Genomic DNA, 21,507 nt, shown 5'->3' with positions numbered 1-21,507 from the left:
TTTCACAGGCTATCAAGAAGGCCCATGAAGAATGGAGACTGTACTTGTATCCCAGTTGTTTAATAAAAGTTTCCCAAGAGCTCAGTGCTGCAGTGCGCTGAATGTTCTGATGCTTGTCCCTAAAAAGTATAAACCACATGCCTCATGTTTTAGCATCTAAGAACTTTAATCCACGCTTTTAAAAATAATTTTAAATTAATAAAATTTTATTTCTACTTAAATAATTCAGTGCTTTGAGAGCAGGGAGAGTAGAAAGCAAGGCTCTTTTAAAAAAGCTGATGAAACTTTAGATAAGAATCATAGTGTTTAAGTAAGAGGAAGCCAACATGGACTGTCCTAAGAGATTCATCCAGTCTAAATTTCTAGGAGGTCAGTCATGAAGTGCACAATTAACTAAGGGGGAACTCTGATAATGTGATAAATCTGACCAGGTACCATCTGAGAAAGAGCAGCTTTCTCAGCTGGGGAAGTGATTCAAGTGCTTTAACACGGTCCTGTGAAAAACAACTGCTGGGGCCCGGGCAGGATAGCCTGGGGCATCTAACATGACCCTGGAGGTCTATGCCTGAGCAGTCTAATGCCACCATCAATTTCTCAAAGCCTGAAGTTACTACAGGGTCAAATTTCTGTGGAAAGATACTGGATCTTTGTCCAGTTTATTTGTTTAGTTTCAGAAACTTGTTTGAAGAGGCACTGGTCTTTCTTCCCTTTGGTGAGCAGGTGGCTTTGTAAATAATCAGCAATTAGTAGTTTATAGTTACATAGTGCATAGTTACAAGGTGACATAAATAAAACTTTGTAAAAACCACATGGTTTTTAATACGTATATATATACACACATATATATATATATTGGACTTCATGAGGCGCTTTAAATTTCCTTATTTTCACCCACTGTAGGCAGGCTGCTTATCTGTTGAATCAGTAACTGCATCACAGTCCTGACTACTCATGCACTTTGCTGTGCTGGAGCTTTGATGCGTGTTAACGAGCCCGTGTAAGGACCAGCAGAAGCTTTAAGCAGCAAATTCACAGTCGTGTGGCTCCTCCCTGTGAGATTGTAGAGAATTAAGTTTGGACAGGAGGAGAGTTTCTTACAGGCATGGGGCACTGATTGGCCCTGCGCGCCGCTGCTGATAACAGCTAAAAATAGCTCCGGTATAAAAGTGCAGTGAGCACCGTGGCTGCCCTGGCATTCCTTCCTCGACTGCCAGTGAGGGAGGAGACGGTGTTCTCCAAGTCCCTGCGAATATGAGACCAAGGAACATTTTGCTGTTTAATTCCACTTAACAATTAACTTGTCAAGTAAAGGCACACACTGGACTGTGTGACTCATGGGGAAGTAACCAAGTTCTACTTCGAAAGTTCTGCTGAAGGCCAGATTTTTCCAAGCAGGTTTTCCATGCAGAGCATGACAGGTGGAATGGCTTTGTAAGTGTGCCTGCAGAATATCTGTATTTTTTATGTGAGGAGTGTTGTACTTGTATATATCCACCACAATCACCCTTATAGGGAGCATAGTCCACCGTGATGGAATTCTGAACACTGGAAAAACAAATGTGTTTTTATTTGACAATGGTTTGACTATTAGAAGTTCAGGAGTCTATTCTTAGATTTGCTATTCATTCTGGGGAAATCAGGTCACTTCCTTGCATTTCTGTTCCCTTTCAAGCTCTGCCTGTCTTCTGTTTTAAACTCCAGGCTTTGGGGGAACAGTGACTTCAGTAGCTGATTGCACTAGAAGATAAACCTTTGGGAGTCTGAAGCGCTGTGAGTGAATAAAGAAGGCAGGCACCTGGGTTAAAGAGCTCCCCTTATAAAGTCTGGCAACAGTTACTCTGAATTGAAAACAGGGTGTAGTCAGGGAAAGCATTAGGAAGTCTTAAAAATAGGTAGTAGCATCAGCTCTATCAATAGTAAGCTATTCCCTCAGGTATTAATTCCGGTTGCTCTGAGTCCTCCTCTTTGTTTTTATTTTACTATGGGATTTGTATGGCTTTCGGTTTCATTATAGTATTTTAATTTTTTTTCCTGGTTTATAGTAGTATACTGCAAGATTTGTAATAGTCTGCGAGGTTGGCTGATGACCTGACTAACTTGCCTCCAGTTTTGATTCAATATTCTTTCTGAAAAGGTTGCTTATAACTGCTTAGTCTTTTTCCCTTTCATAAAAACATTTGGTTACCTTTTAATTTATTTTTAATTGAGACATCTGATGCAGCAAATGAGATAACTGCAGAGGACGTTGTTTGGTAATTCTGGAGACTGAAGTCATCTTTTTCTGGTCAGCACACCCAGCATGAGCAGTGGTGGTAGAAACTCCCACGCAGTGGTGGTAGAATCTCCCACGCAGTGGTGGTAGAAACTCCCACACAGTGGCTTCCAGCTTGTTGAGACATAAAGCTGAAAGGGGTCAATCCTTACAGCACACCTAACGTCACCCTTCAGAACTCTTTGCCCTTCTTCTCTGAAAGTCAAATTTCTATGTAAACGTGTAGCCAAGAACTAAGGTGAGAGTCTCTTATTGGTGCCACCTTCACAGGGGGATTTAGGTTTTCTGTCGACATCATGAGATACCTTTATAAATATTTTGAATTAGTCTGGCATCAACTCTCACTTGCTGCTTCACTAGGAAGAGGTAGAAATTGCTAATACTGAGTGAAGGGCTCCATATCTCATTAGCACTTTTCTAACTGATGTAGGTGTCCCAGGAAAACCTAGTCTATTTTCTAGAATTATATCGTAGTTGTCACCAAAGTCGGGGGAATGAGACTGCAAAGATGACTCTGGACTTTGACATGTTGGTGATCTATGAGGTTGCTTCCAGATATTGTAGCTGGTACCAAGGGTTTCCTCATAAAAGTGATACCTGTGAAAATCCTGTGCTTTTAGGAAAAGGTGAAAAATTTTTGAAAAAAATTTTTGAAGAAAGACAAAAAAAAAACCCCCAAACAACCCACCATTCATTTAATAACAACTTGAGGTGATGCACTAAGGAAAGGGAACTTATTCACTGGCAAACTTTGTGGAAAGTTTATCACAGCAGTGTCAAAAGATGAAATGAAAAATGAATGAGGGCAATTTTCTAGTGAGAATGTACAGGTTCTACAGTTCACTGTAAGGCTCAAGGTCAGCTGGCTGCATTAACCCAGGCGTACAGCACTGCCCTGGAGCAGGTGGGCCATAGTGCATGCAGAGGTTAAACCTTGCTGCCGTAAAGGGAGATGTAAAGCTGTTGATCCCTGCTATTCACACTGAACAAGTGTGGATTGGTCAGGGAGCCAAAAGCCAGAAGCCCTTTTCTTAAGCCAAATAGCATGTCCACCACGGAAGATCCTGTAATCCGCTGTGTGGATCCATGTGGGTAACCTGCTGTGCGGGTACCTTATAGCTTCATCTGGCACAGCTAAATGTCACTGATGCCAACATTTGAACCCATGGCAACTAGTCTGAGTCACAAGTAATTTCAAACTGGCTTGTTGAAGGCTTCATCTTTTAGAAATAATATGCAGCAGAACAGAGAAGGTAATTTCTGCTTTCAGCCAAGTTGTTTGCTAAACAACAGAGTGGAACACAAATGTATCCAATGAAATCTGCAGGAACTGTGCCTGTGCTCTCCTTGGGCCTTATTTTCTGGGGGGAATTTAAACCTAGCCCTAGATCTACGTGAGGTGTACATGCCGTTTTGAACACTTTCGGTAAATAATAATTCCTAAGTTGGGATTGGAGTCGCCTGTTGTGTGCTGGTCTTCTGCTTGGGGGGATTTCATCCTAGTTTGCATGTACATGCTTCAAATCCGAATTAATTTCGACTTAATTTATGACAAGAAGCATCCCAAGAAATAAATAGAAATAATCTAAATAGGGACTTGCACTAAGAATGCTTGTAAATGAAGACCAGGATATGCATTACTCTGTTGCAGATTTGTAAGTAAAATCATGTAATTTTAGTTCTGTGACAGCAGCGAATCAGCACCAAGGGCTACCTCACACTTACATGGTGGTGTTTTTCCTCTTAACACCTAACAGCATGGAGGATCTGTTTTGGAAAGCAAGCACTGAGGATATCTACATTCCTCCTTTCATCAGCTACGCTATCCGTATAGCCTGCAGTTTGGGACAATCTGTCATGCTCTCTGTTGTGTCCCCTACAAAACTCCTTTCTAGAGCAGTCTCAATACTGTTTGGAAGTACCTTTTGGTTTTAATTGAAGTGACAGTTTTGAAATGATAATGAAATAAAGGGATAAAACGCTGCCCTCTAGAAGCCTCTGTATTGAACAGAGCACTGGGAGATGACTTTGTACCTTTTAAGTGCCACCTCCTTATGAATGGTTACCAGTGACTGTCTCAATGTGAGCACTGAGAAAATTATCCGTAATGATATCCCTCTTCCCACTGAACAGCAGTGGGCTTTTCTCTTGAAGTTTTAATGTTTATTAATGTTACAGCAAAGTTTGATACTGCATCTGTGTGAAAATGTAATTATATATAAAAATGATTTCATGCTTTTGGATTAGAACTTGCTTTGCAAAACTCCTGTCTGTGCTGATGCGAGTGATCTAGCATTCTGTTAAACAGCCGCGCTTCATCCAGAGACCGTTAGAGCTTAAATAAGCCATCGTCAAAACAAGGTAAAGGAGAGCTGCTGTAGCTCATGGCTGTGACCGATTCACAGTGTCTGGGGGGTGGATGTACAGCGAGCCACCTACAGTTAGCTAGTTAATGGAGTGCACAGTTTTCTGGCCTGGGTTTTGCCATCCCATCCCGTTTCTAGGGACGTGCAGGCTGTACGCCTGTTGTGTCATCTGACATCTATTGTTCCATTCCCTTGTGTGTGGGACAGTTTATAAGAAGGAAAAAATTGCAGTTCCTCCTCATTCCATCAACCAACATGTTTCGAGGCACCGTATGTCTCTGGAGTTGAGAGAAAATATCTGTTCATTCAGCCTCAGCATGAGGCTGATGAGAAGAGCTTTATACATCTTTGCACGCCTTCTACCTCTGGGGACGGGAACGTGCAGTCTGACCCTAAATACCTGAGACAAATCCCTTTTGATTTTACTGAACATCAGTCAAGGACTTCATAATGACATGTATTAATTCAAAAGGAAATTAAAATCATTGGATTGATTCCTTGCATTTGTTAACTTATTTAATACATAACGTGTCAAAGCTACTAGCACGGAATAAGTGCAGCTGCAAATTACAATTTAGAAGTGTCCCCAGAAGGTATATTTTCATAACCTGTTCAAACATGCTGTTTTAGTGCCTGGATGCTGCTTAGTTGTGTTTTTATGGGCCACTAAGCAGTTAAATAATTCCCAGGTAAAATCATAGCCCCAAATACTATTTACTGCAGCTGCACCAAGATTTTACTACTTCTTTTCGTCCATGATGGAAGTTTATTCACAACACAAAAAGCATTACCTGTGTCGTTTAAAACTCATGCCCCACTCTCACCGAATGAGCTGGGTGGCAGCACCAAGCGAGCATGGGGGGATGGATGCGCTCTGTGCCCTGATCCTTCTCGGTAACTTAGTGGTCTGCTGGAGAAGTCTATGATAGAATTACATTCTGGATGCTTGGCCTCTGATTCACCCCCTGGGTCAAATCTTTGCTGCAAGCAAAGCCTTGTGAAAGCTGATAGTGCATCAGAGTTCACCTGCAGTAGAGGTCTTATGCGGAGGTGCAGCGGTTCCTTTTCTGGAGCTCTCCTCTTCTTTTATTAGTGGGATGACATGCTCATACTCATTTATATATCTCATAAACTTGGAACTATAATGACTTGGCCTATGAGGAGTTCATAATTCAGTGTCTGATGTTCTTGTATGTAACTCAAAGCCTCCGCTCCTTCTGACTTGTGAGAAAATGATAGGCCAACCTTAGCGACTCATTCTTTGCAGGAAAATGAGAGTGCACTAATTATTTATTAGTACCTTACCTTTAATTTGGCTGAAGAAGGACCTGATTTCACAACACAAAACAGAGCCGTGTAGACAATAATACCCATTATAGTCAAAAGTTTCCACCCAGATGTAAGTGATAAGTCAGTTTTATATGACAGCAAAGCAGTAAATGCATGAATAGACCCCTGAAGTAGTATATCTATCTATCTATATATTTCCTCCCACTCACTGCCTCCTCCAGTGTTTATCTTAAATCAGGCTTTCAGAATCTTTTTTAAAAAAACACGGCATTTGTATGAACATGGGCTCTGTTTTGCTTGTTCTCTTCTAGGGTTCCATAGGGAAATTCTTGAAAATCAGAGATTTTTGTGGTGGGCTGGGTTATTCTCTCTGTGGATACCTACAAGCACAGCTGGAATACGAGATGTGTCATGTTCACCCCACAGCTTCGTTAGACTCTGAGCACCCCGTATCAAGTCTTGGGGCAGGGGATGAGTGCGAGGTGGTGCCTCAGGACTGAAAGCACTGCTGCTGAGAAGCATCTCGAAGCAGGTGGGGTCTGGCCCCTTCCTGCAGGAGCTTTTAGCTGGGTGAAGATAGACACAGCTTCAGGCCATTTTAGCACCCTTTCTGTGTATTGCACAGTTTCCCTTCTGCTCTGCTGAGCCTCAACACAATCATCTTCGTCTGGCAAACTAATTATAATACACCACTAAACCCAGACAGTAACTGGGAAGGAAGGATTTAAATGTTTTGACTCATTGAGTCTTCACCGAAACTGCTACACCTAGAGTTTAACTTTCAGAAGCACAAGGCATGCACAGCTTCTGAAGTGAGAGATGACACGTGTAGAAATCAGGAACTGAAGCCGTAGATTTCTTTTACTTAATAATTACAGTGGGATTTGCCTGGCCATTGTAAAGTCTTTATCTGAGCTTGTTACCCTGGGCTGTCTTTATTACAAGCAGAAAAAAGTAGGCACTTCTAGGGCACATTTTCTCATTCTAAAATAGACATTTAAATAGGTCACATCTTGTAAGTGCCGATATCTTGAATGCTGACTTTATTTAAACATTTCGGTTTCGCATTAGCGGTGTTACCTCCTTACTGTTTTCAGAGCTGGCAGTATTTTCTCTTCCAGAGCCAATATATACGCTTCTGTGATATAAATCGTTCCAAGCCTTGCCCGTATCAAAACAGTGTTTTCAGTGATGCTGGAGCTACAGGTAACCTCAGCCAAGACGACCCACTTGCCGTTGTTTCCAGGAGCCCTCATTACAGGGAAATGATGTCATCACGTGAGGTGCTGAAGCAAATAAATTTTTCAGCAAAACCAAAAGCTTATAATCATATAGTTGATAATGTATTATTTGGGGAAGCATTTTAGAGATATGGTGACTACACTTACATTTTTGGCAGACTTTTAGAACTGTAGTATATAATTACAATGCAATGCTTCTTTTCACCACATGTAAGTACGCTTAGCCCATGTCCTTGGAAGTTTGCCGGTGGGCCTAAGAATAATTATACTATAAATGTTTGGCAATTAATGTACTGAGTCCAAAAATTACACGTGAAAGTTTGAAATCAAAGGAGTAATAACACTTAATTCTCTTACAGTTAACCTTCCAGTTACTTGAATGAGTGCTAATTAGATCTAAAGACCATAAGCACACTTTTACACTAATTAGAATGTTGATTATGTTGTAATTACAGTTGCAACATCATAATGAGATTTACTTGTTAACCATTTCGGTGCTTCATGGAGTGCACACGAAACAGCTGTTGTGGGAAACTCCCGCAGACCTTACCCAGAGAGCTGCTGAGGTGTTGGCTGCCACTGCTCTGGACCCGTGTCAAATGCCTAGAGGTCACAGGAGGAAATTAAACATCATCACGAAAGCACACAGCTAAGAGCACTTTCAGGAAAGGCAAGTGATCATGTCAAAACCAGACCCAAAAGGCCTCTCTGTGACAGAAGAAGAAGGTAAAACTGCTGGTATCTGGCGGTGTGAGCTGCCAACAGCCTCAGAGTTGGAGAGCTCTGGTGGTCCTGGACAGGAGCAGAGGGCAGAAGTGCAGGAAGGGACTCCCCAAGGGCCGGAGGGTGTAAACTCCCTTCAGGTGATGATGGCCATGAGGAAGGTGTCCCATGCAACCCCTTCGTCTTTGTCTACTGTCCCCTCCTGTGCCAGCACTCTCTTCCTCCACGCCTTTTAGCTGTGTCAGGCCTTTCTGTCCTGTGCCGCCTCTCACATAGGGTGGCTGCAAGGTGACCTCTGAGTCACACAAAGAATACAGAGTGAAGGAAGGGAGTATAGATGACAACAGAATGTCAATAGCTGGCTGAGGACCTTGAAAGTTTTCTTCCATACTCCACCCCAGTGTATCATCACTCTCCTCTCCGCCCTCTACAACCAGCACTCTGAGGAACACACCGAGAACTACTTATGGGACGCAGATATTTTGTTTTCTCGGGCCCTGAAGTTCTTTGTTCTCCCACGTAACCCCATTCCGTTCCTGTGCTCCTGAACTGTACCAGGAGCGGTGGCACCATGGGTGTGTTCCTCACGTGAGTGTTCAGTTTCAGCTTCTATACTGCTTTGTCCCACCCACAGGCATTTTCACTGAGACAGAGCTCTGCTTTTCTGCACACTCCTTGTACCGATGCAACAGCCAATGCGCAGGGTGAAGAAATTTGGCTCTATTTTCCTTTCCATTCTTAGCAGTAACAGCGTTAGGATTTTGAACAGCTAGAAGCAGGACAAACACCCTTCAGCAAAGAAGGAAAACACATCGCTGTTCCTTAAAGCAATGAAACCAACCTGCTACAGACCTTCCCTCTTCCCCTGTCACTGGTACTCCCAGTCGTAGAATAAAGGCAGGAAAAACAGAAACGCTGAAAAGGGGGAAGAACAGAATTATTTGCTCAGAGACTGATCCTGCCGTAGGTACCAGGAGCTTGTCTCCTCCCCTGTGAGTTAACCCCACCCTCTTTTTTTATGCTCTGGGCTATTTTGGGCAGGCAGTGAGAACTGCAGCTCTGACAGATGAGGATACTGTACCAGAGTACAGCAGCACTTGTTGCTCTGAAGAACTGAACAGACGTAACAGGGACCACTGCTCTGCTGCCTGCCTTTTTTTAATGGTTATTATTTATTTATTAACCTGCAAACTTGTTTTCTCCGCTGGTTTCAAGCTTTATCATTACGAATGATTTTTTAAAAGCTTCGAGAGAGCTGTTCCGAAGGGAAACCTGCCCGCTGTGCAGTTGAAACCTCCTTTAGCCACTTAATAGCTGGAGATCAGCTGCTGGCCTTGGGGGTGAAAAATGACAGACTCTCTTGCTGCTAATGGGGAAGGAAAGGACCCTGAAATTGAGCTCTTTGTGAAGGTAAGTTGCACTGTGAACCGGACACTGGTGTGACTCTCAGATCAGCTTGGCTTCTACTGAATAATCAAACTTTAATTTTCTGGCACTGAGCAGGAGCGGTGCTTTGACAGCCTGTTATCTCTTGTACACACGTTCACACTGCTTTCTTCTTCGTGACATTAGGATTAGGTAATGTTGTGGAGGGAGAGTCAGAGTTCCTGTATTTTATTGTTATTTCTCCTTGTGAGTTTGTCCTGTTATTCTTAGCCTGCTGCCTGCAATATACTGTATCCTAACTTCAGACTTTAGGCTTTAGACCTTAGGGTTTTTCACTAAGAATCCTGACTTTCTTCTCCTTTTTTGGGGAAGCGAGCATGAAGAGCTGAGGGGAACCATGATTTAGAACCCTGGCAGAGTCTGCCAGGTCTGTAACACTAGTGGATCATAAACCAAAAAGGACCGGATAAGCTGGTGTTCTTCTGACTATCTCCTGCAATGCTTTTTTTTTTTCCTAAAAAAATTAAAACTAAATCGGTTTTTACTCTCAGTTTCCTCAGTCCAAAGTTCATTCTAGTTTTATACAAGGGTAACTGAGAATAAACTGATTTAATGGAAATTTAGAAATATAAGTACACCTGTTCTATGGTTGAATTTCAGAATGACTGTTGGTCTCAGGCTATGAAAATCTTACCATTAAGTTCAGTGGCACAGTTCAAACCTTTACACATGCAACCTTATTCATAGCAAACTTCATGCAAACTCTGTCCCAGTGAAGAACTCAGATTTTCTTAAGGTTCAGAGCATGTTTCAAAGCCTCTGTGTTTTCTGAGGCTGAAATCCACCGTGCCTATGTAAAATGCAGGTGTTCATTGTCTCTGAGCCTAAACCATCCCTGTAAATCAGTAGGATTATTATTTGTACGTGGGAGTTACCTCAGGCCCTTTGCAAACAGAGTACAGAATGATTGGGAAAGCAAATTCCAGCCCCTTCCTTCTGTGAAGTTGAGGGTATATAACAGCTCTGTACTCCCTGATGGATATTTGGGCTGCCACATCCATGATGACCATCTTCATGAATCTTCCAAAACCCATCAGTTGAGGTGCAGCCTTTCTGACAGAGCCAGCACTAAATTGGGATTTTTTTCCCCAGCAAACTGATTTAACAAGAATTCCTGGTTCATTACTGCCCAGTAGAGCTTAAAGTATTAAAAGGGACCTGCACGGGTCCATACATCCTGATACCTTTCCTCTACAAGTTGTTTCTACCAAAGTGAGTTTAATGGAGATGTTTGTGGGCTAAAAAATATGTTCATGGGATTTTTTGGCGCTCTGTCATCACAGATGTATTCTGGAATGCAAACCTTTAACTAGTGATTTGGTTTAATGCCCACACTATTTTATTGACACTGATACGGGTGTTTGTGATATATGGGCCTTTGACTGCATCAGCTGTTAAAGTGAAGGGCATTGCCCAGATTCATTGTGTGAAGTTCTGGATTCATACGTTACTGGAAAAAATTTACACTGCATCCAATCAAGCCATGCTACCCCCTGAAGATTTATAACTCCAGAAAGAACATTTTTAGTAATGTGTCTTCCTGCATAATGCATATTACAGATAAAAGTCGTAATTTGCAGAGAATTAATCTGTGCCTTCCTGGAGACTTTCTATTTAGGTTGAAAAATTGCAATTCTTGCTGTTTTGGAAAGGTGCCATTAATTTAATTAAAAGTCTAAAAAGTTGTATAGTAAAGCATATAACCAGAGTATTAAATTATAGAGCTCAGAACCTGAAAAATAAATAAGAGAAGAACATCCAAGCAAGGGGGGAGCTAAAAGTTGAAAAATAGGAGCATGTAAAAGAAATATGAACAGGCAAAAACTTGCTGGAGCAGAAAATTTAGAAGAATAGCAAATTAGGAAGGGGAGATAAACAGGAAGGCTGATCGAGCAGAGGTCTGCAAAGGTCACTTGCTCTGTCTGTTTTAAGACGGGAAAGAAGAACCAAAAGGTGGCAACTTCAGGATGAGTATGAGGTGTTGGACCAAGTGGCAAATCCAAATATACTGGACCACACTTCAGGAAAGTTCTAATAACAGGAGATGTTGGGGTCAATGAGCATTTCATAATTTGATTTTTGTGGCTCTAGTATTTCACTCAAGATTAAAGAAAAAACGTTCTGCCCTGCATCCTTGAATGAACGCAAAGCCAGAAACCACAGAGATCAGTGAGAAAGATGTAGGGCAACAGATGTGGCCTGGAGAAAACTGTATCTTCTACAGGCACAAACAAACCAAAAAGGGCTGTTTTTCACCAGCCATAGAGTCTCTAATAAAAGCAGTTTCTGTCTCAGGTTAAAAAAAAAAGAAAGGTGTTACACAATTGCTCTATTTCCTTCTTCTATTTAACAACTGGGAGAGCAGGAGCCTTAGAAAGACAAGTAGAGAGATGATGGTAAACAAAAGAGCCGTGCTGTAACCCAATGCAGGTCAGCTATCTCCTGAGCTACACAGGTAGGCTGGGCTCCACCAGGACCAGCCAGCTGAGCTGCCATGGCAGAGCCAGGCGAAGCAGTTATCATCCCCATTGATTTTACTCTCTTTCTAAGAGTACACTAGCCTGGATCTGTGGCATGTATTTTTTGGTTTTTGTGATTGAGTATTTGTTCTTGCAAGATGCTTGATTAAGAGTAACCTCCCCCACAACCAGTTTAGGCTAGGATGCAAGCAGACTGATGGTGAGAAAGGGTGAAAGCTGAGGAGCGGTGAGGTTTGCCAGGGAGATGGTGCCACCTCAGTCAGACCTGCAGTTTGTGTACGCAGGCCTTTTGTGAACACCGAAACTCTCCAGCAGCAGTTCCCTCTCTGAACTTGTTTGGCAAGGAATTGGAACAGGCTGCTGGAGAAAAAGGCTTGTAATGCAGTAGTATGAGACGCTGGCGGCAGCAGCAGCAGCAGCTTCGGGGAAGTGAGCATCAGGAGGTAGCGCTTGCTCTATGCTTATCCCAGCTTGCTGTAACTCAGGTTAATTTTAATTCCTTGTGTGATGGAGAAGCAAAGTGCTTCTGTATAAATGACACCCTGATGGAAGGTATATTTAGCTTTTTCTGGCAGTCTTGCACTTGTATACTTGAACATAACTGAAATGAAATGGTGGATTTTTTACATACAGACTGTTAAGATACATGTGGGAAGATCCCAGCACTGTTATGGCTTCTTTCCTTTTGCAGTGGAAACAGGTGCTTGGATGTATATTCCCTGCATTTCAGAATCTGAGTCTAGAAAGTTAATCTGAAGGGAGATGTGTTTTGAACATGGAAAACAAAGCATGATACGAATGAGGCTTGAGAGTACAGCTCTCCATTTGCATCTGTCAGGGTGAGTGCAGTCTAGAAAGCAAACAAACCCTAGGAGTGGTCCACAGTTCATTTCATTTTAGAAATCTTCCTGCTTTAGGAACACTCTGTAACAAGACATATGTTAATCCACATTTCTGACAATCAAAAGGCAGTAGTATCCTCACACTAGTAGGAGAATGCATAGTGAGCCGGCAGATGGCCATTTTTGCAAGGAGTAATTGTTGTGGTATTGGGTAATATACGTTCTGGATATGTTTGTCAGCTCAGGTGAGCAAGGCTTTTGCTTGAAAGGTGTAAGGCTTTACTTCACAAATTGTTCAATCACAGTCACGCTGAAAACCCTTCTAGAGAAAACAGGAAGGTGCTTGCAAATGTAGGCAGCAAGAGAGACCTCTCAAAGGCCTTGATCTTCCACACTCGCTGATTCAGACAGTGAACATATTCCTGTCTGTCAGCTGAAGGCATAAACTGCACCAAACGCTCTTGGTTTGTTCCTCTTCTAAGGAGCTGAGCGTTGTGCATAACCAGGTGCAGGGATGGTGTATTAGCAGTGGCTCAGGGATACGGTACCAGCCAAGGTACGGTTCAAGGACTAACAGCAGCGAAGTACTTGTAGGGCCCCTTACAGTCATTTCGTGTTCGAGGATTATCACAAAGAGGATGAATTAGTCCTGGTATGCTCTCAGTCTCCTGGAGCAGCAAACAGACATGTAAGGAACCTGTGAGCCCTTTGTCATCTCTAGTGGTTTCACTTCGTGGAGTTTTAGGTGTGTGTTAGGAGTATGTTTAAAAGCGATGGCAAAATTTGGCACCAAACTCACTGCCCCCAAATGAATCAGTCCATCAGAGAGCCTGTCCAGGACAAAGCAGTCACCCTGCTGATTTAGTGTGCTCTGTGAAAAACCCAGGAGTTGCTGCTCTCGGGAGGAAGGGGCTGCTCCTCTCCTCTACTTTGAACACAATTATTCAAGAAATTATCCCAGGGAGGTGCACAATTTTTATGCACTCAGGGCTTGCTTTTTGTCCATCTTCTGGATTTTTTTTTTTTAAAGTTACCTCTGTTGAAAGGTGATGTCAAACTAACCTTGGTTTAGGTTTTGGTGAACTGCTGTGATATAGTCGTAAAGGAAGGTACAAATAAAAATGTTACTCCTGGTACAAACATTCCCTGTTACAAAGGCGTTTGTAGTTTTCATGTAAGAGAGTCACTTGATAAGAAAACTGATTTCCATTTCAGAATTTCGGGGTTATCAACACCAATAATGTCTTTACAGACTGGGAGAGAGAACTTGACAGGACCCTTTTAACCCATTATAACAATACAGGATCTATCATTCATTTGATTTGTAGACTGCCTTGGAGAAGTCTTTTGATGATGAGTAGAAATCACAATCAGATCTGTTTCTTGAGAAGTGTGGGTGCTTTACTAGGTCTTATGAACTCACCTTTTGGCTCCCCAACAAAATCATTCCTATGTTCAGCAAAACTTTCTAGATGAAGAAAAAATAATAAGGAGAGAAAAGCGTGAGGAAGAATAATGATACTGAAACACCTGGTTCAACCTGTCTGGTGCTCCAAGACCAACAATAACATTTTTTGGATCCTTGGTCATGAGGTTGGCCAAGCCTTTCACATTTCGAGAGAGTTATGGCCAGCCTACAAAGCAGACATGTGCAGTGTGTACAGTCTATGACACTTTTCAGCTGTCACCCTGGAAGTGGCATGAGTGCGGGCATTATTATGGATCTTGCATTTTTCATCCTTTCAGAGCTGTCGAGCAGATGATGGGTTCGGTTCCTGTCTTGCATAGATCTGTCCAAATCAGGAGTGACTGGGTTGAAGCTCATAGTTAGGCCTCCTAAATTTGATTCACAAGTTAGTAATAACTCCACTACAGACCCAGTTAAATCAGGGAGATGCTGCCTGGACTGGTAGTCACTTCTCTGGTCTTTTTGTTAAGTGTTTTCAATAAACTAATAAAAAGAATAGTCAAGAGAGAAACATCCATCTTGGCAAGATCAAATTTTGCTTTAATGTTGTAACATTAAGGAAAATAATTCAATAAATTCACAAATAGCTGCCTAGCAAATGTTTTAAAATTGCAAGTCACCTGTTTTTCCTCATGATGAAGAAAAACAATACTTTAAAGAAGATTTAGCTTGGATCTGTATGTCTGTGTGTCTGTTTTGTCTCTGAGCATTTGCAGATTTTGTTTTGCATTACGAAAAGTGCCTCATTGGTGGGAATAACAGAGATGGGCAGTGAATAGTTTAATCAGGCCAAATTTATAAAAGGCCTTGGCAGGGACATAATCGCTCTCCCTGCTGCCTTGAACCTAGTCTGGAATACTCTTAGGATTGCTTGGGAAACTGGATCTTGAGTTGAGAAGGGATTTTCAACTATGTCTCCTTCTGCTTAAGTTCACGATCTGATCATGAGATCATGAACTTAGTTTTTGGCTAAAGGTGAATGACACACTTATGTGCTGTGGTTTGGGTTTTTTCCTCATATAAATGGCAGTGACCACTTTCTTTTTATTGAACTTGATGCCGTCACTATGTAAGTTAATTGTGATCAAAACATCAGATTAAAAAGAAATGTATTCAAATGCTTCGTTGAATATGCATAACTTTATTTCTTTAAATGTCTTTATAGATTGGATCCATAATTTGAATGGGTAAGACTTCGGAAACATTTAGGGTGGGTCATACCCCACAGCCATAAAAGCCAGTCAGGTTTGTATTGCTGAGTTCTGTGGCAGCAGAGTTAGGCCACTCTAAGTGCATCTGAGGTCTTGTTTAAACTCCACCTACTAGCTCCTTCCTTTATCCCAGCTTTTCTGAGCTGCATAGTCAAATCAGGCAGATGGAGTGTTTTGATTCTACCCTGAAGAACTGATGATATTCACGATTGTTATTGCTTGTACTTAGAAATAGCCAGTGGTGCACTCTGGGTGCTCTATGTTTAGCTGCAGATTGCTCTTTTTCCATCTCTGGCAGCGTGTGTCTTGTCAGGCTCACAGGTTGTTGTGTCATGGTTCAGCGATGACAGTGAAGCTCCAGTAAGTGTCCCCAGGAAACTTTTACTGGCAGTATATGGCTCTGCTGCAGCTATTACGGACCAGCAAATGTCACAGAGATCATCTGACATAACACCCCCAAAATATACAGGGACCCTTTCCAAGAGAGCCAGCAGGAAGTATGTCTGCCTGGGCTCGAGTTTAGTGTTAGTATCAGTTCACCTGGCTACATCAAACCTATTTTGATGGAAGGCTGTGTAAGGATTGCTTAGGATAACATATTGATCGTTACAGCAACAATATTACTTGGTTCTTGTATGTCACATAATTCTTCAAAATCTGGCAGATACCAGCAAAATAATCCCAGTGATGCTGTAACATAAACACTAGTATTTCTGGTTTGCAACTAAGAGCTCTGGTAGAAGATTTTTCAAATTGCTCCTTTTCTAACAGTTGGGCAGATGTTAAAGGGCTGCGAATTTGTGTGTTTGTTAGTTTTATACATGAATAACAGAAGCTTTCACTGGCACTTTGTTTTTTCAGCAGAGGCTGAATCAAAGTCATGGGGAGAATCAGTTGGGTTAAGGAAGGGTTTGTTTTTGTGCTGGATTCATCCTGTACTCAAATCCATAAATCTTACCTGAACCAGAAAATCAGTGCAGGTACCTAAAGTGCCAGAGAAGGTACTTTGAAAATAGCTGGAAGTGGTTTGTTCGACACAGTGAAGCTTAACGTGGACAAAGTCCAAACTAGATCCTTATTTCCTTTCCTTCCTTGCCCCTTGCTCTCCCCATTTGTTTGCAGCTCTGGGTTGCTGGCACACAGTAAAGCAATAGATGCCATAACAGTCGTATATATGTACATCCGGAGCCATGAGTTTAAAAAATCTGATTTTTGTAGGTCTGGTGAGTTTAATCAGCATCATGTGTTCCTGGCATTATTTTTTTGTATTAGACTTTAGAGTTGGAAATTATTGCAGTGGAACAACAGTAATTCAAAATATATTCAGCTGTGTTTCGAAGATCCAAAGCCAGTAACTTTATCTAGTAATACCTAAGGACAAAACTTTCTGTTTATACTTACAGCATGTCATTGCCCTTTGCTACCCAGCTGGGTTGCGGGTTCACACATAGATATAGAACAGGTCCATGGGATGTTTGCTCTGACTCTGGTAAATTAAATGATTCTTTGTAAATTAGTGTTATTCTGTCCCTCTCAATAATAATTTCAGAACTTAGAGTGTTTATGATATTGCTTTTCTATATTTGAGGGTTTTTTTAATGGTGGTGTTCACTGGCTGAAGTGGATTTTCCGTGATATAACACAGATTCCTCTTTGATCCACGACTCTCTTGCCCCACACAAATTGCATGGCTACAGCGTCACAAGAGAAGATGTGCTCAGAAAAGAGGCTGGGACATGAAGCACCTGAGACGCTGCTCTGTAACACACGATAGCGAAGTTTGCCATGTTAAAATGGCTCCAGTGTTCTCAAAATCCAAAACCACATTGTTTTGACTTTCCATTCTATGAACAAATCAGCCTTTCAGCACCTTATCGAAATACAAAGCAACAGCAACTTCTCCCACCAGCTGTAAACTCTGATTTTTACTATTTTTTTGTCCAGCTCTAATCAAACTATGAAAAGGCCCTGCCATGCAAATTTTGCAACTTATTAAGCTCAGTAATATTATTAGCTTTCTACCCTTCTCAGGGTTTTGTATCTTCTGCAGTGCCTTCTTTTTCAACCTCTCTGTTTTTTTCTGCTTGTTCTCACAGACATTCAGACTCATAAATTTATACTGGTGTTACAATCTCCATATTTCTGTGTTGGTCCCCAGAGTACCCTGGTTCAACTTCTGCCTAAGATGCATTGTATACATGGAGCTTGGGTTCTTCTCCAGCTTTTTTCCAATGTACCTGGTTGCCAGAAGACATTGAAATAGCTCTTCTATATGTACTTCTGGCAACTCTGCATAAAACTGAGACAAAGCACTAACTGAAATGCATTTCAGGAGTTGTGTTGTAATAACTTATTAACGCCTCTGTAGACTGTAGGAGTTGAACCTATCCCTGCTATAGCTGCGCTGGCATGACTGACATTATATGAAGAATGAAGTTGCTCAGATAGCGACAGATTGCTGTCCTAAATCTTCGTTCTTGAGAGTCGCTAATGTTGTGTGCAGAGCAGAGGGCAGAGGCCCGTAGCACTTACGTGTGTGTGCTTGATGCAAAATATAGTAAGAGTGCTCAAAGTTTAATATTCAAGGCCGAAGCTTATTTTCATTTACTTTAAATTCTATAAAACTTGAATTTCATGCATTTAAAAATTACAAAGATTATATATGGGAATAGTAATTTTTTCCCCCCTCCTTATGTAAGACAGCGTGTAAAAAAGCCATTTCTTGACCATTCTTGTTTGATCTCTTGTAATTGTTGGTTTCCTCCGCGCTAAGAAGAAAATGTCACAATTCAACTCTCCGTTCACCAATATTTCAGGTGTTAATACCTGTTTGTGATACTGGGAATGGAGGTTATACACAGAAGGAAGTTTGCTTGATTCAATTCGATTTAGGCTTTAGTTTATCTTTCTGTTAACCATGAAGATGCCAAAGCAGATACAAAATTTTCTAACTTCTGCTGCTAATAAAGGCACAAAAGAATGATGCTCAACTGCTTGGGAAAGGGGTAATCAGCTCCCAAGAGTTCTGCTGCTGCTGGCCAGCAGTAGAGTTCAAACTCTCATGAGCTAATCCAGGGAGATGTACGCTCCATCTCACAAAACATCTGACAGCTAAGCTTGACAGCTGTCCGCAATTCCGAAAAGACAGTTTAGCAGAGGCCTTGAAAGTTACGCACTTGCTTTTTCTAAAATGAAAAACCCACAACACAATAAACAACCCACACCTTAGTAATAAAACACAGGGTGATAATAGATCTACAGCCTTTCTGGATGCTGATACCTACTAAGTGTGCTTAGACTCCAGTTCTGCAAAGGAGGCTGTGCAGGCTGCTCTGTGCTTTGGCAGCTCTCTCTGAACACAAATCTCTGTGCAAATCCCAGTCCCTGAGATAAAAATGCAGAGGGCATTTTAGGGCAATTCTGAAGCATATTGCAGTCATGGTCAGGACTTGACAGATGTAGAAGCTGAGAAGCAGTGGCCATGTGCCTGGAGATCCAGCAAGAACACCAGTCTGGTCCTGTGCTCCGTCCTTTAGGTGTACCTCTTGTGTCTGCTGGTTTTTGTGCAGCGCTTAGCATGACTGATTCAGTATCCATGTGCCACACCTGCTGTGATTCACAGTAAATACTCCAGTAATAAACACACAGATTTTACTTGTCACAACTATGCTTAGTTTTTTTTCCCTTGGCTAGAAGAAGGGAGGGGTAAAGGTTTAGGTGATATTTTTGCTGGCTATTTTAAATGCACACAAAGCTAATGTGTGTTATGATATTGGAAAAGATGTAGAAAAGAATAATTTTATGGCTTTAAAAATACTTTAAAGTACCATCCTGAAGGCAGTCTTTCTCATTTAAGTAAAAGACCAAATGTCACTGGACTGCAATGTTAAATATACCTGTAGGGGGCTTTTTAATATAGTGGTAGCAAGTGTAAAAGACATATTAATAGTTAGTTAAGGTCAGATATAGTCAAGTTAGAAATAAGCTTCATAGTAACTGTAAAGGCGATTAACCATTGGAGTGAACCACTAGACAAGTCATGCCCTTTATTCTTCCGGTTCAGATCAAGACTAGATATGCTGTAATGAAACACACACAGTTATAGTCAATAAAGGAATAAACGAGCCATAAAATCTTCCAAACAGGAAGGCTTTGCCACGGAGGATATCTTGGCAAACCAAACCAGGACTTGGTTCAAGCGCGGAAGATATCGTGGGCTTCCCTGTCTCTGAAAGATAGCACAGGTTTAATTGAAGCCATTCTGATAAAAACGATGTCCAGAGGCTGCTTGCATGTCTTAAAATATTCCTTGGTGTCCTGGGTGTGGTAACGGGATGTGCTTAGTTCAGGTGGTGGTTCCATATGTCATTGCTTATCTTTGGATATGCAAGGGACGAACTTTGGAAGGGCCTCCAAAGGCTGAGCAGATGCTGACTTGGCCAGGGCTCTGAACGCTGTGTCAGCGCGGGTCAGACCTTAAGGCTGAGGTGCAGGAAGAGCTACGCTGGGAGGCAGAAGAGCTGAATTCCCCTTCTGTCTGCCATTGCCTAAGTCATGCCACATCCCTGTGCCTTGACTTCATTTCATATGAAACATTTGCACCAACGTTCATTTTTGTATCTGTGTAGCCCAGTAGCTTCTCCAGCTACAACTGCATTCCTTCTTTTCTCTTTGCACAGAGGAATGACTGTAAAAGCTACTCAAGCATTGTGGTTTAATTCCTCACGAAAAACTGAATTAATTCTCAGGTCAGGCAGGTGCTTCTTGTGTCAGTCACCAAGCTGTCCTTCCCATGACATTTTAACACCCGAATAAACACCCTGAAACTTGCCACCCGCCACATGTAGCTATTGTTGCTTTGGGTGCTGGTGCGTGTCTGTACCTGTGTATTGTCCGAAACAAGTGGAATTCAGAGAAACTGGCCCCGATGGATCATCGCTATTGTTGCCAGTGTTTTTCTAGATTGTGATTCAATTTGTGTGGGTCAACAGGCATGTTGTGCTACTGCTTTCCTTTTGCTTTTAGCTGCTGAATGGGCAGCTTCAAACAGATACAAATGCATATCATGGGAGGAAATGATTTTCTTTCACTGCCCTGTGTTTTGTGATGAGCCGTTGCTGCTGATTCAGTGTGCAACTGGAGACCTGTTTCATTTGTTTATTTTATTATAGTATTTTTTTAAAAGCTGTTCCTGGGTGAAGAGGGGTTGAATAATGGAATATTCTTGCGGGTTATAGGATCTCTCAGAATGGCAGTTTAAGTTGTTTTTCTGTGCCCAGTTCTTTTGAATGTTCAGGACATGCCAAGAGGAAGCAATGCTCCAAACCCCTTTAGTATTAAGCCTTTTTTCAGACTTCCGCTAGCATTTGAATCATTTAATTTTACTTTTCTTCTCTGACTGTTGACTCACGACATAGTCTGAGAAGGAATCCTACTTTTGCTTTGATTTACTGAGTTGCCCTTCTTGTACTGAGGGGATCTAACTTTGAATTTTTGGTTTAGTTTTATTTTTAAAATCAATATATCTGAGCCCCTCAGTTAAACTTCTAGATCCAGTTCTCGACCTGGGTCTTGCCTGAAATTCAAAAAATGATCTGTTGCTTCCTCTGCATTAAGCGCTCACCCTGCTCCAAGAGGGAATCACAAGAGTCTTCTCAGAGTGCAAGAATGTAATCGTTTGGGGTTTAGTTCATCTCCAAGTACATATTTCTCTAAATGCCCCGGAAGTCTTACTTTTCACCATTCAGTCTGTGATAAAGGCAGATGAACATGCATGCAGGAAGACTCATTTCAGGTTTGGAAGTATCTACCTGCCCACCCTGGGACGCTGAAACCAGCAGCCCTGTGATATGTGTCTATGGGGACGCTTCATGGGCTGAGGATAACCTCTGCCTGATGGCCTGATGGTTCGATGTTTATCTCAGAGGAGATGATTCTACAAAAATAATAATAATAATCTTTAAAAGTGCTGATTGTAGACAGCTACTCAGGTGCAGCCTTGGAGTGCCTGGGAAGGATGTGACCAGGAGGGGAACTTAGAGGAAGAGCTGTCCCACTCCCCTGACAAAGAAACAAACCTTGAAACATCGATTTTTAAAATTTTTTTCCACACCCTACCCCTCCACGCCCCCCCACTGCCCCGGGGAAGGAAATGCCTCTCTCCTGACC

General features: G+C 41.9%; 1 protein-coding gene across 2 annotated transcripts in view; it reads left to right on the top strand.

The window, feature by feature from the left end:
- The window catches only part of CLIC5 (chloride intracellular channel 5), a 70,854-nt gene that overhangs the window by 11,278 nt on the left and 38,069 nt on the right, over positions 1 to 21,507 (top strand). Inside the window, exon 1 of one of the 2 annotated variants that reach the window (XM_010139271.1) lies at positions 9,240 to 9,302. The exons of the other annotated variant lie outside the window; for it this stretch is intronic. Within the exon in view, the coding sequence (XP_010137573.1) occupies positions 9,240 to 9,302 (63 nt within the window). Of the gene's footprint in view, positions 1 to 9,239; positions 9,303 to 21,507 lie in introns of those variants that run through there. 2 annotated transcript variants of the gene reach the window in all.

The sequence above is a fragment of the Buceros rhinoceros genome, unplaced genomic scaffold (genome assembly GCF_000710305.1).
Source record: "Buceros rhinoceros silvestris isolate BGI_N320 unplaced genomic scaffold, ASM71030v1 scaffold6817, whole genome shotgun sequence".
In the NCBI taxonomy this organism is placed as follows: Eukaryota; Metazoa; Chordata; class Aves; order Bucerotiformes; family Bucerotidae; genus Buceros; species Buceros rhinoceros.
The sequence above is the reverse complement of the archived record's forward strand: the minus strand, read 5'-3'. Positions and strand labels throughout refer to the sequence as shown.